This window comes from Coprinopsis cinerea, assembly GCF_000182895.1.
Source record: "Coprinopsis cinerea okayama7#130 chromosome 12 map unlocalized cont3.12, whole genome shotgun sequence".
Taxonomy (NCBI): Eukaryota; Fungi; Basidiomycota; class Agaricomycetes; order Agaricales; family Psathyrellaceae; genus Coprinopsis; species Coprinopsis cinerea.
Genome location: NW_003307533.1, coordinates 2,077,373 through 2,097,972, shown reverse-complemented (window position 1 = coordinate 2,097,972; position 20,600 = coordinate 2,077,373). Strand labels below are relative to the sequence as shown.

Here is a 20,600-nt window from a genome sequence, read left to right as displayed (position 1 = left end):
GCGAAAGCACGATCAGATTGGTATCGATGTGGGGTCTACTGGCCACAACGCTGGTGCGCATGCTATATCACCTTGTCATCGCCGTGATAGCTAACATTTTGTATAAACCAGCCGAATCCAGGGCGTCGAGAATCCTTAAAGAAGAGAACCTCCTAAACGAGGCAATCATGGAAAGCATCTCCCGACTCATCGAGTTCCGACAAATAAACGCCGAGGCCGAACACAATGCTCTTCGAAGGAAACACGAATGGAAGGAGACAAAGATAAGGGTTCTCAACGAATGGATCAAACGGCTAGAGGACACACTCAGGAAAGAAGGGATACCACTTCCAGAATACCCTAGTGCAAGCGGTGCCGCCTGCTGGGCCCCGCCGTCGTAGCAAACTCAGAGTACCCGCGTATTTGAATTCACAAAATATTGGAGTCCGTCGCGATGTAAGCTAAAAAAATGTGGAATTCATTGAAAGAAGATCTACCTGCATCCGTTTACAAAGGAAAAATGAATACCACGCGCTAGAATGAGATGTAAAACCAATAAAGCCTCGAGCACAGTACGATCGCGCGCGCCGGCAGACACCTGCCCAACCACGGTCTCTGATCTCGGCAATGTTGGATGATATCCAACCCACCGTTGGTTACCTCCTTAGGTTGATGATCAACCTACCAAGTAGGTTGTCCGAACTTCAACCTACACTCAGTCGTCGTTAGGTTGAAAGCTGAAATTCAGTCGAGACTTGGTTGATCTTCAACCAATGCGGGGTTCACAGTGGACCTTATCCTTGGAACTCCGTTCATTTACCAACATCAGATCTGTATTGGTCTCAATCCAGCTAGGGTTGTTGTTGGGAGCAAGGATTCGGTTCCTATCGAATCTGGAACGGATACTCGACCTCTGGTGAATAGTATCGACGTTGAGCAACCGCATATCGCGAAGGCTCGTCGAATTCTCGAGGAAATGGCCGATCCTTTGTGCAAGGACGTTGAGGAAACGGGTTTACCTCCTCTTCGGGCCATAAATCATTCGATCCCGTTAATCGACGAGAGTAAGGTCTACCCATGGCGACCCTCGCGTTGCCCCGAGATGTTTCGAGAGCAATGGTCAAAAAAGCGCGAAGCTTACCTGAAAACCGGTCGTTGGGAAGTCACCTTGGCGAGCAACACTGTTCCAATGCTGCTCATCCCCAAACCCAAGAAAGACAAACCTGAACTTCGAACCGTGTTTGATCTTCGCGAACGGAATAAGAACACGCGAAAGATGACTTCGCCCCTACCGGATATCGACGGAATTCTGCGCAGAGTCGCTAAAAAGCCGTTTCGAACCGCGCTTGACTTGAAGGCTGCGTACGAGCAGATCCGAGTGGTCCCAGAGCACGTTCATCGCACTGCTGTGACCACTCCAGATGGAAATATCGTCAGCCATGTCATTCAGCAAGGGGATTGCAATGCTCCAGCTACTTACCAAGCACTCATGAACCATTTGTTCTCGCCTTTCATTGGTGTTTTCATGGATGTGTATCTGGATGATATCATTATCTATTCGGACACCTTGGAGGAGCACATGGGTCATGTCAAACAAGTCTTGGATGTGTTGGAAAGAGAGAAACTGTACCTTAGTAAAGGGAAACTTCGATTTCTAGCCGACGAATTGGAGCTTCTCGGTCATATTGTTGACTCTGAGGGCATCCGAATGGATCCTCATAAGGTCGAGTCTGTCCTTAATTGGAAGACTCCGACCAACCGCGATCTTTTGCGTGGGTTCCTCGGCTCGGTTGGCTATTTGGCTGACAATGTTCCTGGTGTTCGAGTCCCTATGGGCGTTTTGAGCTCTATCACAGGTGATACAGTGCCTTTCAGGTGGACTCACACGGAACAACGGGCCTTTGAAGAGGTAAAACAGCTTGTTCATGATGCTAGAGAGCATCGTCGGATCCCTCTGTCTTATGACAAGGATGCGCCCCAAATTTGGCTCGTTACCGACGGATGTGCGACTGGCATCTCTGGAGTTGTTAGCCAGGGCGACGATTGGCGAACTGCCAAGGTCGCCGCGTTTTATTCAGCAAAACTGAACCCTGCGCAGCAGAATTACCCCACTCACGAGATCGAGATGCTTGCTGGAGTTGAGACGATGCTTCGCCATCGGGATATTCTGCAAGGCACTCGATTTAAGTGGGTTACGGACCACAAGGGGTTAACTCACCTGTTGAACCAAAAGGACCTGTCGGGCAGACAAGCTAGATGGCTCGAAAAGATTGGGATTTTCGATTTCGAGGTTGTGTACGTGCCTGGCGTTGAGAATGTGCTCGCAGATTCATTATCTCGCATGTATTCGAACGACTCACCTGGCACTGTACGATCTCGGAGTGAATTTACCGCCCATGACGTGCTAAACGACGATGCAAACACGTCGGTGGAACCACCAATGCCGATCCTAACGTCATTGGAAGCTTTGGCTGTTTCTCCCCGTGCAAAAGATCTCGAGGGCGTACCTCTTAGGCGATCTTCGAGGTTGAGAAAGACGGTTCCCCCTGCGGAGACCGGTCGTCCCGAGACTGGCGCTGAATTTGCGAAACGGATGGCGAAACACTTCGTTCTCAAAGGCCCCAGGGACCCAGGAGAACGAAGGGAGGGCGCGAGTAGGGACTCCAACCCTACACCACCTATTCCCATCGTTGAAACACCATCACCAATCGTTGAGAGACCTGTAAACAGACGGTCAGAACGACTTGCTAACGCTGCAAACCAATCGGCGACTTCAGGCGCAGGCAATGATCACCAACCCGCACCTGTTGAAACCCACCTAAGTCTGAGTACAGAGCAGGAATCCGAACGCTTGGACACCTTGCCCGATTCGTCACTCGTAGAGGTCATTGCTGCAAGCACTGGACCTTGGGGAATCGACTTCTTGAAGGATCTGAAGCCTCTGTATGCGAATGATCCTGTCTTCAAGTCAATCCTTGAGAATCCAGATGAGCATCGCAACTTTAAGGTTGAAAACGAGCTCATTTACCTTCTAGACGAAGGACGATCGCGTTTGTGCATACCCAAGGGCCTTATCAACAGACGTAGTGCCCGAGAGATCGTCATATCCGAAGCTCACTCGCTTCTGGCGCATCTCGGACCTGCAAAGACGACCAGTTATCTTCGGGACCATGTGTACTGGAAAGATATGGTCAGCAACATCAAAGCGTTCTGCGATACGTGCGTCACCTGTAGTGAAGGACATGGGTTGGGCTGACCCTGTGGGTTGGTGGGTATGGGTCAGGCTAATCTATGTCCTTCACCACAGGTGACGCACCCACTCGCAGAACCGCCCTGACCCTCGAATGGTTACTGGAGTCTCAAGTGCCAATGGGAAAAATGCTTCTGTATGCAACTATTTTGACCTCAATTGCTCTTGTATTAATGCTATCTACTCTATTAAGTTAAATATTTATGTCCAATATCTATTTGTACTCCAATCACTCACAATTCCACTCTACCCATGCTTCCAAAACCCATGGGTTTCAGACCCACACCCACACCCACATAAACCCACGGAAACCCACACCCACACTCATGGGTATGGGTTTTGGTGGGTATGGGTGAGGGTCAGACCTGAGTGAGCCATGGGTGACCCATGTCCTTCACTAGTCACCTGTAGACGAAACAAACCCGACAATCAGAGACCCTACGGCCTTCTGAATCCTCTCCAGGTCGCCTCCTACCCATGGGAAGCGATTGGCGTCGATTTCGTCGGGCCTTTACCCGAATCGTCGAATAGAGATGGCACCTTCGACAGTATTACCGTCGTTATTGACCTCCTGACTTCGATGGTCCATCTGGTGCCTAGTCGAACGGATTACAACGCGAAACAGATGGCTGAGTTAATGTTTGAATCTGTGTACAAACTCCACGGACTTCCGAGGCGAATCATTTCGGATCGGGACGTACTATTCACTAGCACGTTCTGGCAACATCTGAATGATTTGATTGGACCCAAACTCAAGATGTCGAGCGCTTACCATCCTGAAACCGATGGCGCGACAGAACGAGCAAACCGTACCTTGGTACAAATGATCCGTGAGCTTGTTAACTCGAAGCAAACGGATTGGGTGCAGAAACTCCCAGCCATCGAATTTGCTCTGAACATGGCGAGATCTGACTCGACTGGCTTCTCCCCGTTCTTCTTGAACACTGGGATGACGCCTCGAGCCATGATTTGGAACTCGGCATCCCGATCTGAGTTCCCCGCTGTTCGAAACTTTGCACAACAAAGGAAACTGGCTCTGATGTCCGCCCATGACAGCATCATTGCAGCCCGAGTCAAGCAAACTCGTGACGCCAATAAAAGACGTCGGATGGCTCCCTTCGTGAATGGAGACTTGGTGTACCTATCCACCAAGAACATCACCTTTAAGGGGTTGTCACGAAAGCTGGTCCCGCGCTACATTGGACCTTACCGGATCACTGAGGACTTCGGAAATCAATCCTTCCGGATTGACCTCCCCTCCGAACTCAAACAACGCGGCGTTCACGACGTGTTTCACGCGTCGTTGCTGCGAGTTCACATCCCCAACGATGACCGTTTATTCCCTGGGCGAGCTGCAGACCAAATCGATCCGAATTCGGAAGATAAGAGCCCGGAATGGGCGCTTGACAGAGTCCTGTCGCATGTCAATTCCGGCAAAGACTCCGTTTTCGAGGTTCTGTGGAAAGCAGGAGACGTAACTTGGATTCCGTATCACGATCTGTCGAAACTCCCCGCCCTGAAAGCCTATTTGGAGCTCATGGGTGTTGACGACATCCACAAGTTACCCCTTGGCAAAGGCAAAGCTCCCCGAGATGACCCTCAAGTCACCTCGGATTGACTCCCATTGGCTCACATCGAGCTCCCGTATACCCAAAAATTCTCACCTATTCTCCATTTGGCCTTAGCCAAGATACCCTTTTCGATTTTCATTGGCTCTTTGACTTTGAATTTCCGTAGTTACCCGCTCGTCGAGATCACGCTCTTTTATTTTTGTGTTATCTACTCATCGTTCCCACATTCCTTCTCTTTCGCTCTTACCACCAATCTCCGCCGCTCCCCACCTTCGTCGTCGTCGATTATGGCACCCAAGGCTTCTGTTTACGACAACGCCCCACAGCCCATCAAGGGCCTGTCAAACGCCAACCTAAAACGGCTCGCAGCCACCCTATTCGTTCTCACTATCCTCAACACCGAGCACCTCATCTCCGCTGGCCACCTTGCCGAGATTGTCAAGGCTGACCAGTTCATCCGATCCTCAGGCGTACCCCATCGCCTTCCCTACAATCACAACGTCATCGTCATGCACATCAACGCCGGAATGGACCCCAACGACCCCCGGCGCTTCATCGAGTGGGATACCGAAAACATGGTGTCCGAATTCCTCGACACCAAGCCTTTTACCCTCGACGATTTCGGCATCCAAAAGCATCATGCCGGCATCCCCTTCCTACCCCAGTCCAACTCCCTCAACGCCGAGCAAGAGGCCTGGCTCAACGACCAAATGTGGGACGCCGTTTTGGGCGCCAAACGCGCTAAGGCAAACTCCCGCGCCAAGCCCAACACAGCCGCTCGCGCGACCAGCAAACCTGCTAACAACCGCCCCGCTAAACCCATTCCCATCGCTCTCACCCCCGCTGTGGTCACTAAACCCTCCGAAGCGAAGACCAGCAGCACCGATACCCCCAAGAAAAAGCGCAAGCGTTCTTCAGGAAAGAACCGACTCGCGAAGCTCGAGGCTGCGAAAGCCGCCGCCACCAAGAGCACCACCAAATCACCCATCCCCAATACCGAGGACGGAACCGTCCAGGCCAACGATGAGCCCAAGGACGCCGAGATGGTCGACGCGTCCGCTTAGGCTGATCCCCTTTGCTGTGTGCTATCCTCGCAGGATAGCAGGAGGGCGTGTGTAGCGTCACGGACTCTTTCCTTCCCGTTTGATTCTTTTCTTATCTTATCCATTCGTTATCTTTCTGTTTGTACCTATTTGCTATTACCTTTAGATTACGTCCAGACATTTGTCGTAGTCGCAGACCGATTCTCTAGTTCAATCCACCACCACGTTAAACCGTCACTCTGCGTGTGTTGAGCTCACCGTGTGCCGAAACTACCCCGACGACGCCTAACAGCCACGCCGGGCCCTTTCGTCACAATCCGATCCATCCGTCGACGCGACTTGATAATGGGGAATATCACAACCGTCCAGCGTGGCCAAGGGATAGCTGAGATTTGGTCTAGCCTGTGACGATACATTTCCAATACCTGGAAGGCCTGAGTCCCTGTGGCTCGAATGTTGGATCCCGACTGGTTCGGGCTCTTGTTTCGTCTCGGTTGGCAGGTTTGCTGCTTTGCGACTGGAGGTCGTTGTCGACGTTGGTAGCGGTGAGATTGCGGCTGTCGTCATATTCGACTTGGGTCCCCGGAGACGGTTCTTTCTTCTATAGACGTAGGGAATGACAGAGCAAAGAATTACGAAGAGCACGCCTCCAATCGTTCCTCCTACAATCGCTGCCACCGGCTTTCTGGCGTCCTGAGAAGCGAGGTATGAGTCTCCTGGCGGGCAAAGAATATCTCCTTCTTCGACTACCAGGTAGTCGAACGTGAAGGAGCTACGGGGAGACTCATGGCGCACGACGAGCTTGTGAGGGCCACGGTTTGCAAGCCTTGGTGTCATGAACATGGGAGCGGCAGGCGCATAAACGACCGATGCGTTTGCCCGGGGGTCGATTCTTGGAACTTCGAAACGTTGCGAGGGACCTCCATTAAGAGCCCATGACCCATATATAGGTTCTGCGTCGTAATACCCGGGATTGTAGATTCAGCCTACCCATGCCGCCCTGGTACCTGTTGGTCGAGTCTGATCAGTATGTATGTGATATTAGGAGTGCGAATAGAAATCTTAGACACACCGTTAAAGTTAATGACGACTTTTGCTCCTTTCTCGCTTGTCTGTGAGAAGTCCCTCTGGTAGTCCAAGAACCACTTTCCAGCGTCATAAACGATTCCATGCTGGGTGTGCTCCACGAGAACAGTGGGATGCAGAGTCGCCGCGTCCACTGGTAACGGCTTGTACATCAGATAGTCGATGAAAATGGGGCGTTCCCTCGATGCGTTGGCCTCTACAGTGATGTTGTGAGTGGTTCCGTTGAGTTTCGGAAAGCGACAGATAGGGACCCGGTTCATCGATCGGTCTGTCAATAACGACTCTTGAGGGTAGAGAACTCCGTCGGCCATGCACCCACGGCTAAAGCTAGTACCACCTGACGTAGCATTAGCGCGCAGGTTCGTCCCAAATACTGTCACGTCGGTCCCTTTAAATCGAGGAAACCAAGTACGAAACCAGTTAGGAATGGATGGTGGGCGAATTAGCTTCGGGTACTCACCTCGAACAATGTATGTCACGGAGCCACTGGTGGTCGTTACATGCTGACTCCCGCCGTATGGAGGTCCATTCGGACTGTACGGCTCTGCTGAAAAGCTCGTAGACTCCCAATCGCCATTGAACGTCATCTCGACGTCGTCAACGACAGCCCACCGGACTTGTGGTTTATCACGATCTTGCCATGCCATAAGAGAGGTTGCGCTTGTTCCTAGGATAGGCAGGGTCAGAACGCAAGGACCAGGACAACGTGACAATGTCGTACCTTGTCGTTGGCCGAGAAGACAAGATGAGGTGAAAGCAAGGGAGAAAGAAAGGAGCAGTGAGCACCAGTCCCTTTCATGAAACACGCGTCGATATTTACACCCCCCGCGTCCCTTGATGGAAGAAGTCGATCAAAGAGTCCGAACCGAACGTTTGGATTCACTTATAGGCACCCAATCGGCGCGCCGCTCCGCATGCCTCCCCATTAGTGCAAGCGTCGTTTAGTGCGAGGCGCCCGTGGAGGCCAAATTCCATGATAACGCATTCAAATTTCCGTGGCGATCTTCTTTCTCAGGTACGCGAATTCCAATGTGGTAGACACTGTACGTACCAATTATGACCTTGAATTCACCCATCCCAAGGGGCTCATCACTATTAAGTAGGCTGAAGTCCGAGGAGGTAATGTCCGTACTTAGGGGAGGAAAAGTAAGCGCCCAACCCGGCACCATCCCGAATTGGGTCGGCCATCAGCACGAGACCTGGACGCCCGTCAATCCACGGGCGCTTCGTATTCGGCACGCACACCACCTGTTGATTGAATTACGGAACAACGTCTTGACGTGTGTGCCTGAGGCCAGAATGAAAACCAACCGAGCACGTTTTTGTTGCCCTTCCACCTCCAGGCTCCCACTACAGACCTGTCCCGCCTCAGTGAAGTCTCGTAGTTCTTGAAAGCTCCTGGGCGGTCTTCAAGGTGAGTTTCATTTTTCCGTCATCGTAGTTCGTGAAAGGGTCTTACGCTTTTCTAACCGTTAACTACAGAATTCAAGACGAGATACGCCACGGATGGACCCGATCGACCAGCGGACGCGATGGGTGGCGATTGACGATACCGACCCCGATATTTCCTGGGTAGGAGAGTGGGAGATCACACGCGACACATTCGAGAATCCGTACAACCGCTACGGGCAGACGCATGGAGGTTCTCAGCATGTCACCACTGGGCTCGCGTTCATGTCCTACATCTTTCGAGGTGCGCCCACTACCCAGTGCCTTATCATCCTCACCCGCTCACCCTCTAAAATCTCTTCTCGTCTCAATAGGGACTCGAGTTATCGTTTTCGGTACAAGTCATATCACCAACACCACCACTGGGGTCACTGACCCTGTGTGGGTGTGCATGGTCAACAACGTCACCTACGCCGAACCACGAGGTTCCATCGATGAGAAGATAAACCAGTGGCCAATTTGTAGCGTCACCCTCGATGATTTCGGTCCTCATAACATCACCATCGGCACGGCGGCCTCGGAGGAGCATCCATTCTATGTCGACTTGATCCAATATCGACCCCTTTGGGAGGACCGAGAGACGCTTCACCCGACTGTTTTCCTGGACAGCACTGATCCTGGGCTAACCTACGACTCGGGTACCTGGAGATCGCACGGGAATGAGACGATGCTCACGCTGGATCGGGGTGCAAGAGCGACCGTTGAATTCAATGGTGAGTAATACAATGATATGTCGAAATCGCACTTCCTACTGAAAGTGCGTGTGCAGGAACGAAAGCAACTTGGGTGGGCTGGATGCCCGACGCCTACCCAACTGGCGCTTCCACAGGAACTTGGTCAATCGACGGAGATGACCCTGTCGAATTCGAAATCCCAGGGCTTCCATCGGACGCCAATGGAACCCTCTATTACCAAAACTTCTTCGAAACGCCCCGTCTACAATCTCGCGGACCACACAAACTCGTCGTCACCCATATGGGTCCATCGGCTCCCCTCACCCTGGACTATCTCATCATCGAAGACGGCGATATCCACGTCCCTCCCGGTGGAGAGGCGAAGGTTATTGGCGGCACTGCGGGAGGGACCAACGGAAGGAATGACGATCCAAGTCCGAAGAAGACACCTGTGGGAGCGATTGTTGGGGGCGCGGTCGGGGGAGTGGTCTTCCTTGTGGCATGTGCATTACTGACCTTCTTCGTCATCCGACGACAGAAGAAGAAGAAGGAAAGCACCATGGCCAATGCGAATCCGCCGTTGATCAGCACCTCTCCGATGTCGACTGGCAACGCTACCTCGACTCAAGGTCCTTCCCCTCCGCCAACAGGAGGAATGTATCCCTCTCAGATGGTCCAGTATTCGTACCAGCCGCCGCCGTCGTTAGGAACAGTACAGACCAACCCCAGCTTGTCCTCGGTCCCTACGAGCAACAACAGTACCGTTCCGATGCTCTACACACAGGTCACCAATCCCAACGCCTCGCCGACATGGTCATCGCCGACCAACTCTGCTTTCTCGCCTCACCAACCTCAGCAACAGTCAATTCCTCCCTACCCGCGACCTCAGTCAACCGTCATCGGGCATGACTCGAACGCCTCGAACTACTACGGAGGGTCTGGAGCATATCCCGCGGGTCTCCAACAGCATCAACAGCAGCAGTATCGTCAATCTCAGGTGCTCCCCAGCCCTACTACACCGTCCTCGTTGACCCCCTTACGAAAGTCGATGGTGGATGCCCGTAATTCCCAGTGGATGGGAGGGGGGAGCGACATGAGCTCGACGCCTGACGCCAACTCGTTTCTGATGGATGGATCGGATGCGCCATCTAATGTCCGCGTAATGCGATGATACGCTTCGCAATTGGTTTCGCTGGAATGGACTTCAGGGAGTGACTTAACGATTCTTGCCCATTGGATGATGGATATGATGAGGGATGTTGTTTACGATTTGGACGACATGTTGTATGTATTAATTAATATCATAGACTCGTAACCAGACCGAGCTCGACGACCAGCTCATCCTCTCCAATGGAAGCACAGGAAACCTTTAATACACCTTGTCCCCGTGCTGTTCAATTAAGAACAGATGTCGTTCAAGCTCAAGAATAACCTTGCCAAGCGACATCCTCCACGAGAGTGGTAAACTCATCGATATAGTAAGCGTACGATTGACAGCCCGGGCTTTTCCTGTTTCCACACTACCCACTACCCGCCACCACTCGCCTTCCAAGTTCCAATTCTCAGAACCCCGCTCAAGAGATAATGACGGGACCGTTCCAGCTGTTCTCTTGGAATAGACGTCAAGGAACGACTTTTGGAAATAACCCCAAAGCAAAGTAATGCCTGTTTGGATTGAATGGGAAGGGCAAATAATGATTCACGAAAGTCTTGACGGGCGCCTAGAGTACCTGTCAATGGGCGCTTCTCTCCCGTGTCACCGGTGATAATTACTCGTGTAGCCAAAACACCGCGACATTACATGTATTTACTCCATGTATTCAGCACATTATCCAGTTATCGCACCATCTCCTCGTTATGTCCGAATCCCCAAATTCACCTCACTTCGTAATCTCAATAACGCAAAAATATACATTGCTGACCAAGTTCACCGTTCAACCAACACATTCTGCGGCAACTTTACTGATGAAACTCCCTACCCTAACGGTATGTATCACATTTCCAAACGGTATAGTCTATCCATCATTGGGGATGGATGATTCGAGAAACGCCATCCTCGAGTCTTATAACGCCTTTAGTTGCCTTCTAGGTGTGAAGCACGAAACGACTTCGTTGTCGTCATTCGCCTCGAAAAACCCAATTCCATCCGAATGAATGAATTAAATATGTACGGTCATCTAAAGCCGCCTATAGCGCTCAGAGATAACCAATCCCCTATATTATAAACTCGCTCCCCTTCCCTACCCTACCCTACCCTCCTTTCCGAGTCTCACCCTCTCAGAGCCTACACCTAAATGACCTCCGCCCCACCCACCGCACCAATCAAAGTCGCCTTCATCGGCCTCTCAACCCAAGGCTGGGCATCCACAACACTCGCCCCATCACTCACCCACCCCTCCCTCCGTTCTACCTACTCCCTCGTAGCCGTATCAACCACATCCCCCTCCTCCGCTCTCCAAACCGCGGAAAAATGGTCCCGCGAACTTGGACATGAAGTGAGGGCGTTTCATGGGGATGTTGAGTCCAACCTCCTTCGAGGTGCTGCAGACACCCACTGGGGAAACGAGTCTGATAACGTCAAGTCCGACAACGACGAGTCCAAGAACGACGATTCCGATAACAAATTAAACAACAACAATAACGCCGGCAAGCTGCCCTTTGACTTTGACCTAGCAGTAATCTCGATCCGGCCCCTCTCGCACCAACCCACCCTCCTCCCCATCATCCGCTCCAAAAAGGACTTCTTCATCGAATGGCCCGTCGGGCGCAACTCGTACGAAACGCGCGAAATAGCCGCCGAAGCTCGAAGGCATAGTGTTCGCTCCATTGTAGGGCTGCAGGGGCGGTTGGGTTGGGCTGTGAATAAGGTCAGTCGCTCACCAAACTGTGTTTTTCGAAGTAAATTCGTGGCGTGAAGGCTCACGCAAGTTTTGAAGGCGAAAGAGATCATCGAGAGCGGCAAGATCGGAAAAGTTCTTTCAACGAACGTGGTTAGTCCAACCCCCGAGTACTTACATCGATGAAGAAAAGTTAGAACCCTGACGAGCTTTGAACAATTTAAAGGTCGCCCTCTGCCCCCGCGAACTCCACCTATTCGGTCCAGAAGCGAAAGCGAGCCTCAGAGAGTACCTCGAGAATAAGGAAAACGGTACGCCTGCCCCAGTCACCCGTTTCTCGAAAGACTCTCTAATAAACCTCATAACCCTCGGTAGGCGCCAACGTCCTAACAGGCCCCATCGGGCACCACCTCGACACACTCACCTACCTCCTCGGTCCATTCACCCAAATAAGCGCCACCTCCACCACACACTACCCATCCTCCTCCCTCGTCGACGACGAAGGAAACCCCACAGGCGAAACAATCACGACACCCGGGGACGACCACATCGCCATCACCGGCCTCCTCTCCACCGGCACGCTCTCGAGCATCCTCTGGCGCGCAGGGCAGAAAGCTAGTACACCCGGTCGAACGAGCTTCCTCTGGTCTATCGACGGGGAAGACGGGACGATCGAGCTGAGAGGAAAGGAAGGTGTGGTGACGGGGGCGTTTATTAATATCTCTGAGCCTGAGCTGTTCGTTAATGGAGATAAAGTTGATGTGGATGGATATGCGGATGAGGGTGTGGATAAGGATTGGGCGGGGAAGAGGGAGTTGGGTCCACTCGCACCACTCATCCGCGGATGGGAGGAGTTCGCGAAAGGAGAAGAGGGTAAGCATGCAACCATCGAAGACGCCGTGCGTGTCAAACGCCTTGTCGATGCCATCGAGGAAAGTCTTAGCACAGGGAAACGTATTACTGTCTGACGAGATTCGTGAATTCCATTCCATGTTCGTTAAATCGATTGTCAGTAGAACTAAATGTTAATAGACAAGGAAAGAAAGAAAAGTGACGATGATGATGAGCGGAAAGGGAGGGACGTAGACCGCATTACTTGCAACTTCGACGGCATTCTAGGGCTTCGAGTGATAGAATCCTTCAGGGGTGGGACGTCGGCGAATATCGAACTTGTGGACGATCGTCCCAACCATCAGGAAGATATAAAGAGCCCCTACACCTCAATTAGAATTCGAAGAATGAACTACAAAAACCGATGACTCACAAAGTGCCCAGGCGCAACCCTGAATCGACACGATAATCGCACACTCCTCAGCATAGGGCTGCCATTCGACGGGGTACTCCTCCACAGGCTTCGAGCTACACGAGTGCCCCTGGAACGGAGTCCGGAGGTGGATCAAACCAGCGCCGACGCCGAAGAAGACCGCAGCGCTGAACGAGAAGATGGCAGTCGCTATAGAACGAGCCGAGACGAGGATGTGAGCAGCAAATGAGAATGAATCAATCGAACGACGTACCCCCAATTCCAAGCCAAGGATGTCCGAGAACACCAAGCAGCGACCAGATGACGGAGAAGAGCAGGAGCCCGAGGGTGTGCTTGTAGCCTTTTGAAGGATAGTTGGTGTATCCCTCGCCGTACTTGTGTAGCTGACTCGAGACTAGGCCCAGTTCGGATACAGCTGCGATACCACGCGGGTGAGCCAAGGTAAACTGGTCGATGGCGACGGTACTCACTCAGTCCAAAGATCAAGAAGAACGCAATTGCATAGAGGACGGTGCGAAGTGTGAAGACCACCCGACGCGGTTGGGGTTCACGGGCGGCGTGACGGGCCTCTAGAGTACAGCGTCAAACGACATCCAGAAGACGAGACAGAGAAAACAACGCACTTCGTGGAGGCGCCATTGCGATGATGGTATATCAGTCCGTAAAACGCAGCAGCGGGCAACGTCCTCCTCCTTTATATCCTCTCGGAGAAAATCGCGACGGCGGGGGAGTGACGTCGGTCGGTCCATAAATAGCCTTGGTTGCACAAGTTAAGTCCATTGAAATCGTCGTGAACCGGGTCTGAGTTGCGAACATGGTCGGAGGGTGAGAGAGATCGATGACGAGCCCTTGCGCAAATACGGATGAGTCAGCGAAGCCGATCGGCAATTTTTGAGGATGCCGGCGCGGCTTGCCCTTCATGGGCGTCTCGACTCGGACTCCACCATGCACGGAGGCAAAGGATGACGCTGAAAATAGACAGCATTATTAACTCGAGCTGACATACTCGAAGTGAGGTCTACATGCGCTTCGTCGGTGTGCAGAATTTGACGGCGAGGGTCGAAGGGTGTATCGGGCGTCAATCAGGACATTCTTCTCACGAATGTGATTGACGCCTGGGGTTCAAACGATGATGCTTCCTAAATTTCACTCTAACGTCGAATTTAGGAGCTTAATCGTATACATACGTATTGTAAATACAGATATCGTGTACTACCAAGGCACACCGAGTACTACTTTACAAGGGGTACAGAAGGGAACGATTCAGATTGGGACCACGGAATTCCGACTCAGAAAACCACGTGCGAACCTACGAATACCGTCAGCATCCTCCCATCGAACCCTGCAACTCCAAGCCCATACCTGACGCTCACAGTCCACAAAGCCCCGCCTCAACCCTCACAGCCTCAACTGGCACATTAGGCGGGACCGGGCTACCCCTCGGCAACCCCAAAAGATCCGTCACCACATCCGTGCACACCACAAACCCCCTCGGCGCGGTATTAACCGCCGTCAAAAACACTGTATTTGCCTGTCCACCGGCACCGTTGGCAGGTGTCGACGTGATGTTGAAGCAGCTCCCACAATCGGGGTCGTCGCCCTGAGTGATAAACTCGGCACCACCGATGACGGGGAAGCTGGGGAAGGACCCGAAGGTGGGGAATTGGGAGGCGAGGGTGCCGCATGTGGTGGTGGTAGTGCGTTCGGTGCTTACACAGTAGCGGCGCTCGTCGACGATGGGGAAGTGTTGTTAGGCGAGGGCGGTGGTGATGGTGGTGGTGAGGAGGAGAGCGAGGTTGGTGGATTGCATTGTTGGTGTGGTTTAAATTGAAGGTTGGTGTAGAAGCTTCTGTTGTCTGAGAGGATTGATGACTCTGAGGACTTGGAAGTGTTTTCGACGAAGCCTTTATACCTGGAGAGCATTGTTCCGAGAGGTATTTGCTCATGTAGCAAACATTTCTGTATGGTTACTTTGATTTGACGTCCTATCTTCCGTACACTTGCATTCCACCCGATGCAAAACCTATAGATTTACAGCATAAACCAGCGATATCCACGGATTAAAATGACGATATTACCGTACTGCATCACACTAGTCCATCCATTATTTACCCAATTCCAAATCTTGGGTTCCAAGGATGTTGTCCCATTTAGCGGATAGAGGTAAGGAACGACCATTCCCCGTCAGATGTGTCGAATGGAGACCTTTTACGTTCAGAGAGAGCCCCAAGGAGCTGTAAGAGCGCCCATGGTTGAGCACTGAGATACTCCACAGAGTTACCACCCATTGAACAGCACTACTAGGGCGAGTTCCAACATAGCAACGCCCTGGAGCCTTATCAATATTTCTCAGAGGCCATTGGACTGCTCGCTTTCTCGCTCCCTCCCCCGGACCTTGCAACTTCTTGAACTCAGAGAAACCTGATGGATCGCCGCCCTGTCACTTGGTCGACGTTCTGATGATGTTTTATACTATAAACCCCGCTCTTCAAGGGGACGGCGGATGTTACGGAACACATTGAGCGCATGTCTGCATGTCTGTACCGTAAGTTCTGAGTCAGCGGAGATTAGGACTAGAGCCAACAGAGACTGCGTCTTCATTTCAATTACTTAGCTATCCTATTACATTGGCGTCCGTGACAGAATCTAAACCGTGGGTCTAGAGCTCTGCAGGAGAGTGTCGAGTAAAATAAAGTATTTGGGGTTCGGAGGGCTGGTATCGAAGCTACGGTAATTCATCAGCGCTGGCCTTGAATTCTAGTAAGCAGCAGCGTTTAATGACGTCGCCCTAACGGAATCAAATGGACATTTCAACAGCTCTGAGCGCGTACATCGTAATTCTATAACGTACCCATACCACGAATGCAAGCATCTTACATCCCAGCGGCACTCTGTGATTCACCGGTGTTTCCATCCCTTTCCATCCTCGGACTGGAAGTGGTTGCCGCCTGCTCGGATGCAATAGTACTCAAAACAGTTCAAGTTTCATTTTTAAACTTTGTCTTTGTTGATCAAAACGAACTCGTTTGAGCTTTACCTTTGGGTTACTTATCTACTTTGGGATATTTGCCTACAAGGACTGCCGGCGGGTATATATATTACCTCGGTCCTTGGGCGTTGGAGGGTTCCCGGCTCCCCTCCTTAGGTAGGTAGAGATATCCTCTCCTCATTATAGTATCCTTTCATGTACCTAACCAGTGTTAGCGAAACGTAACGCGCACGCACAGCACGGTCTCATACCAAGCAGAAAGCTTGCAGTGGAGTCGGCTCAGTACATGGGGATGGAGTGAACATGGCTATGATCGCCGTGTCGGTACCGTTCGAAAACTCCGCTTCGAAAGGATGTGGCGGCTGGGTGGGTGCGATTGCGCCGGACCCGCAAGTATACTCCTTCGATCGAGATTCTCTGAACTTCGATCCAGAAGGCAAAGGCTTCAGGAATCACTTACTTTCGCATTTATATACCTTCACAAAGAGTTTGGGTCCGACGGCCAATGAACGTAAGGGTTATATTTGAAACCTCCGGCTCTGGACAGGCCAAAGCTGCTCGCAGAGTGCACGACGGAGGGCTGGTTCCCCGCCGTTCACGGGAGTGAAAACTGCACATTACGGATCACCCAACTTGTGCTTATCATTCCTTTACATACCATGAGGCCAGCTCTCTAATCGGACTTGGTTCCTGTAGGTACACCTCGAAATAAAATTTAAACTGTTACTTCAGCCGAGCAGGCGGTGTATTGATTTGGTAATGTCATGGAGCTAGCGCTTAGTCGAGTGGCGCTGGGACTCTAAGCGTTTACATTCGGGGTTTGGGTATATGCCTTCTGCGCGCTCAGAGTACCTGGATATTCATTTTGATTCCGTTACTTCGACGTCATTTCAACCTTTCTGCTGACTATGATTCACGACCAGCGCTGATGAAATAGCCTCGATACCAATTCCCCAATCCCCCAATACGTTATTTCACTTGAGGCTTTACTCCAGATCTCGCGGCCCATGGTTTGCCTGCTGTAACGGACACCCATATAATCCGCCAATTGAGTAATTTGAAATGAAGACGCGATCTCAGTTGACGCAGGAATTACGCTACAGACACGCAGACATGCGCTTGTGTTCCGTAACATCCGTTGTCCCCTTGAAGGGCGGGATTGATAGTACTGTAAGAATATCAAAATCAACACGTCGGCAAAGGGTGACAGGGCGATCCATCAGGATTCTCCAGGCTAAAGGCGTTCTGCGGGGAAGGTGCGGGTATGGCAGCAAACAGTACTTCATCACAGTGCTTCCTGAAGAGTGTCGGTCGTTCTCTGTGTTCAAGGTTGCCCTACGGCTCGTGGAAGAGTTGGAAACCTAGAGCGTACCTCAGCGGTCAGTCCGAGCGCCCTTAAAGCTCCTTGGGGCTTCAAACGTAAAAGGTCTCCACTCCAGGGATGCAGAGAACAGCCGCTCGTTCACTCTGTCCGCTAAATGGGACAACATCTTGAAAACCTGAAACTTAGAATTGTGCAAGTAATGGACGGACTAGTCTTTTCCATTAGATAAGATCATTATTTCATACCGTGGATATCGCGGATTTGTGGCTGTAAATCTATAGACTCTGAATCGCGTGGAATGGAAGCGTACGGCAACTGGGACGCCAACCCAAAGTCACAGAAACAATTTTGCTACACGGGCAAATACCTCTCCAAACAATGCTCTCAAGGTATAAAATACTCGTCCAAAACGCTTCCCAATCCCCAGAATCTTCAATCCTCTCAAACAACAGAAGCTTCTACCCAACCCACACACAACAACCACGACAATGCAATTCACTCACCTCGCTCTCCTCCTCACCACCACCACCATCACCAGCGCCCTCGCCCAACAACGGTTCCCCATCGTCGACGAGCGTCGCTACTGCACCAGCACCGAACGCACCACCAGCACCGCATGCGGCAACCTCGTCTCCCAATTCCCCACCTTCGGGTCCTTCCCCAGCTTCCCCGTCATCGGAGGCGCCGAGTTCATCACCCAAAGCGACGACCCCGACTGTGGTAGCTGCTTCAACATCACCTCCATCCCTACCAACGGTGGTGGACCTGCCAATACGGTCTTTTTGACGGCGGTCAATACTGCCCCTAGGGGGTTCGTGATGTGCACGGATGTCTTGACCGATCTTTTGAATCTTCCGAGGGGAAGTCCTGTCCCGCCTAATGTTCAGGTTGAGGCTACCCGTGTTGACGCGAGTCTTTGTGGACTCTGAACGTGGAGGTACGGTGGTTTCGTTCTCATCTTTATGGCGGCAATGCTGATGGCGGTATCTAGTTATATTCACCCCCCGATCGTTAAGCACCTGAATCTGAATCCCGTAGTTCGAATATGATTCGTTGTCATCTATCTGTACGCGGCAGTCTTGTAAAGTAGCGCTCGGTGTTCCTCGTAGCACTTCTTACTTACTGTGGCTTTGGACAACGGGACAATACCGTGACAATATGCTTATGATGCGATTAAGGTTAACACTAAGACAGAGATCCAAAGGGCCTCCTTTTTTGTTCATCGACCAGCAGCGTTGTGGATCATGTCGAGTTGAGCGCCCAAGGTTCGTTAGCGCCACCCAGACCAAAGTATAGAGCAAAATCGAAATCAGTATCTTATCCTAGCTAGTACACAGCATGTACCCGAAATATTAACACGGCCTTCAAAAACTAACCCGTTTCCCACTCTCCAAACTCTCGTCAATAGCCTCCAAATAGCTCTTCAACCTAACCGCATCATCAAGCGTCGCATGCCTCCCCTTCTCACCCTTCGCAAACTCCTCCCAATTTCTCTCCACAAACCCAACCACACCCTTCTCGCTCCCCTCCACCTCCACCTTCTCCCCATTAACATACAAATCCGGCTCGCACAAACTCGTAAACGAGGCCATCGGCGTACCCTCCTTCGTCAACCGAATCGTGCCCTCGGTACCATCGATCTCCCACAGGAAGTTGTTGCGGCCTGGGGTGGTGCTGTTGACGGATTTCCAGACGGAGGTGACGAGGATGCCGGTGGAGAGTGTACCCGTGATCGCGAGATGGTCGTTCCCGATACCTGGGAGGACCTCGCCTGTGGGTTTGCCGTTGTAACCGTCGAGGACCGTCGTCTTTGGGTAGTGGGTCACGCCCGTAGCGCTGATGGAGGTGAAGTTTCCGAGGAGGTAGGTGAGGTTGTCGAGGTGGTGGCCGATGTGAATCGTCAAGTGAGTCGCACCTGTTGTAAAGCATATGTCATTGGGTCGATTCAGAGGCGGCAAGGAGAAGCGTGGACATACCGTTGGCTTTATCGAGGAGGTATCGAGCGTTCGACGCTTCATTGAACCAAACTTGATTGTCGAGAGCGATGTTTCCGATCTGCACAGAGACGATCAGCGACAATTCAGGCGAGGATGATGTCCAAAGGGGACGCACGATATTCGAGGAAAGAACCTTCCCAATCTTCCCACTCGCAATGATCTCTTTAACCTAAACCACGAGCAACACGTCGTCAACACCAACTCCAATCAACCCTCCAAAAACAACCCAACGCACCTTATTAATAACCGGCGAATGACGCCCCTGCAAGCCAACAAGCGCCCTAACCCCCGCCTTGCTCGCCGCATCCCTAATCTCCCTCGTCTCAGCCGGACTCTTCCCAACAGGCCACTCCACAAAGAAATCCTTCCTCGCCTCGATCACCTTCAGCACCACATCCCGATGACTAGGCGCTTTCACCGAAATCGCAACCAGATCCACATTATCCTTCTCCCCCTCGATGAGATTCGTGACGCCGCCGTGGTAGGCTTTCACTTCCCGACCGGCTGCTACGGACCACTTCTTTGCGGATTCGAGTGCGGAGGCGGGGGAGGTGGTTGAGACGGCGACGAGGGCGTACTTGTCGCGGAGGGAGGGCTGGGTGAGACCTGGTCCGAGCGATTGGGATGCCCAGCCTTTGCTGGAGAGACCGACGAAACCGACTTTGATAGGTGAAGTAGAAGACATTATTGACGTATTCGAGTGGGTGGATTGTATGATGACGACCTCTAGGACATTCTGCCCCTTTTAAACATCTCGTCGAGTCTTGTCAGGGGCGAAGAACACGTCAGAAGCGTCGCGTAGCGAGATAGAGCGCAATCGTCTGAGTAAGCCAAATGGCGCAGAAATTCGAGGCAGCTAGAGCGCCGAAATCACAAAACTAGTAAGCACTGACCTATCTCTGGCCTTCTTGACCAGAGCGTAGCGCCCAAACGTCAGAACAGCTCTCGAGGTTGTACCATCGACCTCGCCGATGACACGATCCAGGCTTTCGTTTGGCAAAACGATTTGGTCCCAACGTGCGCAACGTCCATTTTGGTCCCAAAGTTGACCTGTCTTCGTCATCCGTTATTAGAAATCTCCTAACTTTTGGCCTTTAGAACGTCGTAGAACAGGACAGAATCATACAGAATTTCAGG

At 51.9% G+C, this 20,600-nt stretch overlaps 9 protein-coding genes across 9 annotated transcripts; 5 read left to right on the top strand and 4 right to left on the bottom strand.

Annotated features, from left to right (window-relative positions):
* Window positions 1-26: 26 nt before the first annotated feature.
* On the top strand, window positions 27-380 carry CC1G_11792 (hypothetical protein; the record flags this gene model as incomplete). The annotated part of the gene is made up of 1 exon (XM_001835306.2): window positions 27-380. The coding sequence occupies one exon, from the start codon at window positions 27-29 to the stop codon at window positions 378-380; it is 354 nt and encodes a 117-aa protein (XP_001835358.2).
* Window positions 381-5,087: 4,707 nt separating this feature from the next.
* CC1G_11790 (hypothetical protein) lies at window positions 5,088-5,864 on the top strand (the record flags this gene model as incomplete). The annotated part of the gene is made up of 1 exon (XM_001835304.1): window positions 5,088-5,864. The coding sequence occupies one exon, from the start codon at window positions 5,088-5,090 to the stop codon at window positions 5,862-5,864; it is 777 nt and encodes a 258-aa protein (XP_001835356.1).
* A 376-nt stretch (window positions 5,865-6,240) lies between these two features.
* On the bottom strand, window positions 6,241-7,576 carry CC1G_11789 (hypothetical protein; the record flags this gene model as incomplete). The annotated part of the gene is made up of 4 exons (XM_001835303.2): window positions 6,241-6,444; window positions 6,510-6,796; window positions 6,916-7,317; window positions 7,390-7,576. The coding sequence occupies 4 exons, from the start codon at window positions 7,574-7,576 to the stop codon at window positions 6,241-6,243; spliced, it is 1,080 nt and encodes a 359-aa protein (XP_001835355.2).
* Window positions 7,577-8,435: 859 nt separating this feature from the next.
* CC1G_11788 (hypothetical protein) lies at window positions 8,436-10,223 on the top strand (the record flags this gene model as incomplete). Its single annotated transcript, XM_001835302.1, has 3 exons — window positions 8,436-8,622; window positions 8,693-9,091; window positions 9,148-10,223. 3 exons carry the CDS (start codon window positions 8,436-8,438, stop codon window positions 10,221-10,223), a joined length of 1,662 nt encoding a protein of 553 aa, XP_001835354.1.
* Window positions 10,224-11,346: 1,123 nt separating this feature from the next.
* On the top strand, window positions 11,347-12,857 carry CC1G_11787 (hypothetical protein; the record flags this gene model as incomplete). The annotated part of the gene is made up of 4 exons (XM_001835301.1): window positions 11,347-11,919; window positions 11,989-12,042; window positions 12,116-12,200; window positions 12,265-12,857. 4 exons carry the CDS (start codon window positions 11,347-11,349, stop codon window positions 12,855-12,857), a joined length of 1,305 nt encoding a protein of 434 aa, XP_001835353.1.
* CC1G_11786 (hypothetical protein) lies at window positions 12,851-13,795 on the bottom strand. The gene is made up of 5 exons (XM_001835300.2): window positions 13,777-13,795; window positions 13,624-13,722; window positions 13,407-13,568; window positions 13,154-13,342; window positions 12,851-13,102 (listed from the first exon to the last, which is right to left on the bottom strand). Exons 1-5 carry the CDS (start codon window positions 13,790-13,792, stop codon window positions 13,005-13,007), a joined length of 564 nt encoding a protein of 187 aa, XP_001835352.1. The 5' UTR covers window positions 13,793-13,795; the 3' UTR covers window positions 12,851-13,004.
* A 727-nt stretch (window positions 13,796-14,522) lies between these two features.
* On the bottom strand, window positions 14,523-15,076 carry CC1G_11785 (hypothetical protein; the record flags this gene model as incomplete). Its single annotated transcript, XM_001835299.1, has 2 exons — window positions 14,523-14,790; window positions 14,868-15,076. The coding sequence occupies 2 exons, from the start codon at window positions 15,074-15,076 to the stop codon at window positions 14,523-14,525; spliced, it is 477 nt and encodes a 158-aa protein (XP_001835351.1).
* A 2,878-nt stretch (window positions 15,077-17,954) lies between these two features.
* Window positions 17,955-18,395, top strand: CC1G_11784 (hypothetical protein; the record flags this gene model as incomplete). Its single annotated transcript, XM_001835298.1, has 1 exon — window positions 17,955-18,395. One exon carries the CDS (start codon window positions 17,955-17,957, stop codon window positions 18,393-18,395), a length of 441 nt encoding a protein of 146 aa, XP_001835350.1.
* Window positions 18,396-18,830: 435 nt separating this feature from the next.
* CC1G_11783 (oxidoreductase) lies at window positions 18,831-20,230 on the bottom strand (the record flags this gene model as incomplete). Its single annotated transcript, XM_001835297.2, has 4 exons — window positions 19,699-20,230; window positions 19,579-19,632; window positions 19,443-19,521; window positions 18,831-19,381 (listed from the first exon to the last, which is right to left on the bottom strand). Exons 1-4 carry the CDS (start codon window positions 20,146-20,148, stop codon window positions 18,831-18,833), a joined length of 1,134 nt encoding a protein of 377 aa, XP_001835349.1. The 5' UTR covers window positions 20,149-20,230.
* Window positions 20,231-20,600: the final 370 nt, after the last annotated feature.